Source organism: Loa loa (genome assembly GCF_000183805.2).
Source record: "Loa loa unplaced genomic scaffold supercont3.414, whole genome shotgun sequence".
NCBI lineage: Eukaryota > Metazoa > Nematoda > Chromadorea > Rhabditida > Onchocercidae > Loa > Loa loa.
In genome coordinates, this window is record NW_018108594.1 from 1,870 (window position 1) to 9,057 (window position 7,188).

The 7,188-nt window shown below is 30.8% G+C and overlaps 1 protein-coding gene across 1 annotated transcript; it reads left to right on the forward strand.

Annotated features, from left to right (window-relative positions):
• Nucleotides 1-72: 72 nt before the first annotated feature.
• LOAG_11169 (hypothetical protein) lies at nucleotides 73-1,748 on the forward strand (the record flags this gene model as incomplete). Its single annotated transcript, XM_003146692.1, has 4 exons — nucleotides 73-165; nucleotides 392-458; nucleotides 909-1,033; nucleotides 1,614-1,748. Coding segments are annotated over 4 exons (420 nt in total), but the record flags the coding sequence as incomplete, so codon positions are not given.
• Between the last annotated feature and the right edge of the window lie 5,440 nt (nucleotides 1,749-7,188).

Genomic DNA, 7,188 nt, shown 5'->3' on the forward strand with positions numbered 1-7,188 from the left:
ATCCATTGCTTTTACTTCGTAGAGAAGATCCTCCAACTTTTGCTTTGCCGGTTAAGCACTTTTTGATTATAGTCTCCGACATTCCTGGCTCGTGGCACCAAAAATTTGTTGGGAAATAGTTTTTCTCTTGAACTCCTTTCTCGGCGATACAGATTTGTTCGGGAGGTAATATTGTCTTGCACAATATTACTAGTTAACAACAAGAAAAAAGGGTATAAAAATATGCATGTATATAACACGATGAATTGGTAAGCAATGATAAACGAGTTATACAAAAAGCTAGTAATATGGTCAACTAACAAACTCCTTGTCGTTAACTTGGACAATAATTTGACTGTCGGTAAGTTTATAGGTCGTTGAGTTGGGAATACGTTACGGGAAATGTATTTAGTGGATAGAAGAATATCGTAGTTTGTTGTCCAATGGTGGCGGATATGCGAAGATATCGTTGGTTGTGGGTTGGTGGCGGAGGATAAGCGATGAGATGTATTGTCTGCTCGATTGTAAAAACTGAACTCAACTATCTGTCTCGAGATCTTTTCATATATATATATATATATATAAGGATTAGGCAGGAGCTTTGTAAGCTCTATCGGGGCTATCATGAAGGTGTGGCTACCTTTTGGCACTGTCCATTGTGTAGGTACTGAGACGTTTTTGTTTTACGCTGTCCATTGTTAGCTTATATCCTCTTCATTGCTTTAATTTTACTTACACGATTTCGTCACCCCGTTCGTTGGATATTATGGAAATTTTGTTTGAACGTGGCTTTAATTTATATAATCCGGCAGAAAATTTGCATTATGATTTTCGGAGTTCTTCCAACAAAATCTGTGTTCACAGTCACTTTATTCAATGGAACTGGTTTTTTAATATGGAACGTTAGTATCTTTACAGGATACTCTCAGAAAATCCGGACTATAAATACTTCTGGCCTCAGTTTCGTGCTATACCGGATAGCTCATTGATATCATCCAATGTTTTGAAAAATTTTGCGCAAACCTACATGAACGCCTTAAAAAAATCATTGAAAGTTTGAAGAATGAGCAAATACCCTACGAAGTGTTACAACGAATCTCAGTCAAACATGCTAGACACAATATACAAACACATCACATACAGGTTTGAGACCAGCTAACTTCAACGATCGATCAATATTTGATTTCAGATGTATCCATTTCAACTTACTGAAAGATCATAGTATTTTTTCATTTAAATGAAGATAGAAATTTGTTTCAGTAAGGATAAAAACTAAACATTCCTACCATAAGAACTTCAAATTCTTCTTAAGGAAATTGCCAAAACTTGAAGAATTTTCTCCAAATCTTATTTATTTCAATTGAGAGAATATTTCGAACAATGTTTTGTTTTCTGATAGTTTTGATAGCTATTTCGGTACTTTTTTCCTGATATTTTGTCTTGATATTTTCGATATTTTAATAGCTTGTTTTGATTGTTCATTTTTTGATTTTGATTGAATAATTTTGATTGTTTTGATATTTAAATTCAAAATGTTTCGATATTTTTTTCGGATGAATTGATTACGATTTCTTCAGCATACAATAATCATTAAACTACCTAACTAGGAATTTCTGATAACCAAACTTTTATAGAAAATGATAAAGCCATTGGTGGAAAATGTACGCAGAGCGTTAGGACGACAAGATGAAAATGCAGAACGAGCATGGGAGACGCTATTTCAAACAATTGCAATTATTATTGAGCACTGTAAGAAGTCTCTGACATAGTGGCTCTATTAATCAGGAACTGATAAGGAAAGACTGATATTAGGATCACTATGGAAATCTAAATTTTGAAATGAAAAACCAAAAGTTTTGTTTTCATCAAAACTGTTTTGAATCACTTTTGGCACACGACAATTTATTTAACTGTCACAATCATAGATTGAAATATGGCAGAAATAAAAAATGCTTGTTAAATGTTTGTTATGCAGTATATCATCGGCACGACAAATACTATCAGAGATGTTTAAGAACGTTTATCTGTCCGAGAATTTCTGTCAATTAATTTTCCAATTCCATGTCATTTTTTTGTGTAATTAACTTCATTGGTGATATCGAATGAGATATCTAGACGATATCTCATTCGATGGCAGGATTTTCTGAAATAAATGTTTCAATTTTATGACATTCTTGCAACACTATGCAAATGTCTTCCTTTGCAGGTTGCTAAAACTTATCATGGATCAAATCGCTAAAATTGCTGTTCATTTTCGAATTTTCCAAAATTTTGATTACATTTTTTCACATACATAATTTTCACTCTTCTCGTTTTTATAAAAGGTTGGGAACTCCGAGTTAAGCATTATTCCCAAAGAAAGATTATCTTGAAATTAAAAGGCATCATATCCTTCTACAAAGCACTTGTATTCCGCTGTCATTCCCTTCCCTTATCTTCCATTTGCTCAAGATTTGAGTTTATTTCAATTTGAAATCATTACCATAACTCATCCATTGATGAGTCATTCTGTTTCTATGATGATAGAACTATGCTTCATTAACGTTATGTTTCATTAATGCAGTAGGTACGTGATCATGATCGCTTATTTAAATCGGTCACATCGATTATAGATTTGTAAAAAATTCTAAATTTACTTAAACTTTTTAAGTGTAAATATTTTCTGAACATCTCAAGTATCAATCATTTCAAAACTCACCACTTCGCAATTTCATCTGAAGATTTTAATATTTCATGTTTGAAAGTACCAGATTCGGTATCAATTTCACTGATCTATTTGGATGCTATCAACAAGTGAGATGATATCATACAAGCTAATCAATCAATAAATCCTTCTATTAAGCAGTCAATCTTTCGGTTGGGAAAAATGTTTAATTTCTAATCGTTCCACTCATGTCTTTTATTATTTCATTTTCATTTATGAATTGTAATTCTTGCAAATTAGTTAACTAAATCGCCCTCTAAAATTTCTTTATAGTTTGTTATAATAGGCCCAAAGGCATGAAACTTTATGCATTTATAATTTATGCAACAAATGAAAAGTGCACGACGTTAAAAATCAGCTATTTCACAAATTTTATGAGAAAAATACATGGTTATCATTATATTTAATTGCTTGTGGGGACTTGTGAAGGAACAAATTACAGGTATGCAATGTTGGTGACACTGTTTTTATGGAAAAGTATCGGATGTGTTAATGTAGAATATAAGTGATGAACATTTGAAGACAAAATGTGTAGTTCAGCGATTTCAGGAACACATCGACATATTTTGATATATTCAATCCATCTCAAAGATCACTCACATTGTAAGACTGATTTACAATCAAGGCAATCTGCCATTTTCGAAAGTAGGCGTTTAGTTCTTATTCCTCATCTATTTTTGATTCTCCCATTTTTAAATTAAATTCCCCAAAAAGTTTTGATGAAAATTTGTTTATAAATTCAGCAGTGCTAATGTAATAATGTGAAAAATTACTACGGAAACATTTGTGTGTATAACTCAAAATTGCCGGTTGTTCAAAGAATGATTTAAGTAGATAAACGTTGTCATGCAGGTGTGCACGTGAACGAATACATTTTCTCATCAACGTATTAATCCTCTCTGTTTCTTAAAAAGATCGTTTGGCTTTGGTTTTTTAGTTGCATTCTAAATTAATGCGAGTACACTCTGTTACTATTGATAATCTAGACAATTTAGCAGTGAAAAATTAAAAACTTTACAATAATCTACTTCAAATAGTTTCCATTCTAAAATGTGATAGTAAAAGAAGTGAAAAAACAAATGTTATCGATCGGCTGTTGAGAAGATGGCAAAAGTTTTCTTGTTTTAATATTTTTCTTTCTCATATATTGACAGAATTTTTTTCTACTAAAGCAAACTTTCGACAAAAAGCTAACTGTCATTTGAGATCAAAATTATTTGAAAACTTCTCAACTTAAGATTAGCTCGCAAAAACTAAATAGATCTGTATATAATGTTATAGATGACAAAAAAAAAATGCCAAAAGGTCAAGGTAATTCCAAAAAGTTTATACAATTTAAATTGAGTTTCAAAATAATTTCAAGCTGAAAAAAAATGCAAGAAATGACAAATTATCAAATTGGCTTTGCAATTCTTTTTTAGTTATATCTGCGAATTATTTTTAACAAGCTAAATATAATGTTGAATTCAGTGCAATAAAATTTTAAGAACTTTAACTGAACATAATCATTCCTTTTTACCTTGCTGGACAAAATCTACATATTACTCCTGTGGTAGCATTATTCCGACAACATCGAGTCGTATATATTACAGTTGCTAATTCGTATGAAGTAGACAGAACTTAGAGAACCAATGAAGAAAGAGAATTACACTCTTCAGATTTTGCTCTTTCGATCACTATTCCTTGAAGCCTATCTTTCAAATAAAGGAAAAGGAAAGGGAAAAGTGGACCATGACTCATGATTTTATGGTTATTCATCACTTTCGATCTGTTCCAGTTTTTCCAGTTTATTCTTATCTTCTGTAATCTCGTTTTTATTTAACTGGTGCATTTCTAAATCGCAGAAAATCATGTTTATGAATTTAATAAGTTTTCTGTATTATCACATTTCCTATAAAATTTGCTCAGATATTTATTCATCAATCTTTTTTCCAGTCTTTCTAAGAACTACTACGACATACATTACAAAGAGAAAATGGAAAAATAAATTTCAAGTTATAATGACATTTGCGCAACTTCGATGTAAACAACATTTCGGTATTGAAAAAAGCTAAAAGTCTTTATCTACTAAATATATATTGATGTTATGACTCCAAGAAATTCTTTCCCACAAAAAAATGTGTTGGATTATTCCTTTGTAGAAATTCTCGAATTCAGATATTATCAGTTTTCAACTTTTGAAACAAACGATTCCTATTGACTAACACTTTTTCGGATCGATTAACACGTTACTGGGAAAGACAATTTCAAATTTTTCTCATATGAATTTATCCCAATGTACAAATAGTGACAGCTCAGTTATTGCAATTCTAATTTGTTGCGATCAGACTTGAAATATAACAATTTAGGAAAAACTGGAAAAGAAGAGACTGACTTCGAACTTCTCCAACTGTTTTATTAGAGCTTAATAGATGATCGAAACTAAAACAATCATAGTTTGGAGATCTATGGTATAGCAACGAAGGACTCGGAAGCTAAAATATATGTAACAAATATTCAAAATGTTACGGTATGTTTTCACAGATCATCTTTCAAAAGTTGAGACAACCATTAAACTTCTTTTTTAGTCATTCATTTTGCTTTTAAAATGTGGCAATTCCATTATTTTTACTATATTTACTGTTTTGAAAACAATCAAAAATAAAACTCCAGTATTGGTCATTTTTGCAAGAGCTGTGTAGAAGTAATGAAGAGATTACTTTGATCGGAATGGTCACTGAAATTAATAGTATGGATAATTATTTTCACCGTTCACACGAAAAATGTCATTAAAAATGAAAATCTTGGGAGCTAACAAAAAAAACTGATAGGTATTGGACCTGTTACTGATATCTTTTCCTCTGCTTCAAAATGTAAACAGATACTTATTATTTTTAAAATTGATTTGGTCCAAAACTTTGGATTATGCCACTACACTGATATTATCAATGATCTTTTACTGTTTATGTTACTATTAAATTAAATTTTGCAGGATCATGAATTGATATTGAAAAATATCTTTTAAAGTCATATATGCAATCATTTTGAGATTGTTAACAGTAACATCAATGAATGAATAAGTTTTTCATTTCAGGTTCTCAAATTTAAGCACACCGTTAACATTCATAAAAAGTTGCCTAAAAGTTAGCCAAAGGATATATAGAATTTATTTGTTTTGATATTTATATACTGCACTTGGTCAGACAATGGCCTTCAGAGCATATGATTAACGACAACTGTCGTGTCTCCTCTTCGAGAGACTAATGCTCGGTTGCGCTTACACCACAAAGAACGTCCGATTAATTTCGTTTTTCAGTGAAAATGTTGTATACTAAAAATATTGTAACAGTGGGAAGCGATTAGTCATAGACTGAATTGGAAATAATTCCCCAGTTGGTTGGTGCATTTCCAAAATTTATTTCAAAATTTAATTAAAAATTATCATTTTGTATAATCTCCCTGTTTATCAATCTTATCTTAGATGGCGTACCAATGTAACATATAACCGCTAGTTTCAATGTACTTTCAATACTTCTGTCGACGGAAAAGTAAAAATGACGAAGATCACTTTTCAGTTCTAACTTCCTAACTTATTTAAATTTAATGAATAAATTGAAAAATAAAAAATGTAGATAATATTTCTGTGGACGACGAATTATCAGCAATGCAATTTATATTTTAATTCAAGCAACTGCGGATATCCGTTAAATCTCAGTATTATCTTAATTCCTTATAATTATGCTGAATGTTGAGGATCGAAAATCAGAAATTTTCGAAATGAGTAATCAGAGTGTGAGCACTTCATAAAAATGAACCACTACCGTATCACTTTATTGGAAGCATCCAATTTCAAGCAAAAAGTTACATGTTGTTCAGCAGCCATCGGAAGTCTTTTTGAAGATGATAGGTCCACTGCTTTCTTCTGAACCTTAAATATATCATTTTTAACTCCTACAAATAGCCATTTTGGAATCAATTTCTATTCTATTCCGAAAAGAGAACTTTCTTAGAGAATTGATTATGATTATAGTACAATGTTTTCTGGATAAACATGAAAATTTCATTTAATTAATTAGTACACAACAGCTTTCATATAATCATTCATGAGAAATTCTATCACACAACAGCCAAATGCACATCGATTTGAACATTAACAAAGGTGTTAAATGATAAACCTGTTAAAAAACTTTTACTCTTCTCATTCTTGTGCTGAATATTGTGCACCTCAAATAGATTACAAACATTTTAAGTTAATGGACATTTCAACTTCTCTAGCTAAGTAATTAAATAACAGATCTTGAGCAAGTTGTTACAAACTATTGCTTTCATCTGTGGTAAGCTTGTCAGTAAATAAACCCTTATTTACTGCATTATTTACTGCAAATTATTTTACTGCACCTATCAATTCATTGAGATTATTTTACTGCACCTATCAATTCATTGAGATTATTTTACTGCACCTATCAATTCATTGAGATTATTTTACTGCACTTATCAATTCATTGAGATTATTTTACTGCACTTAT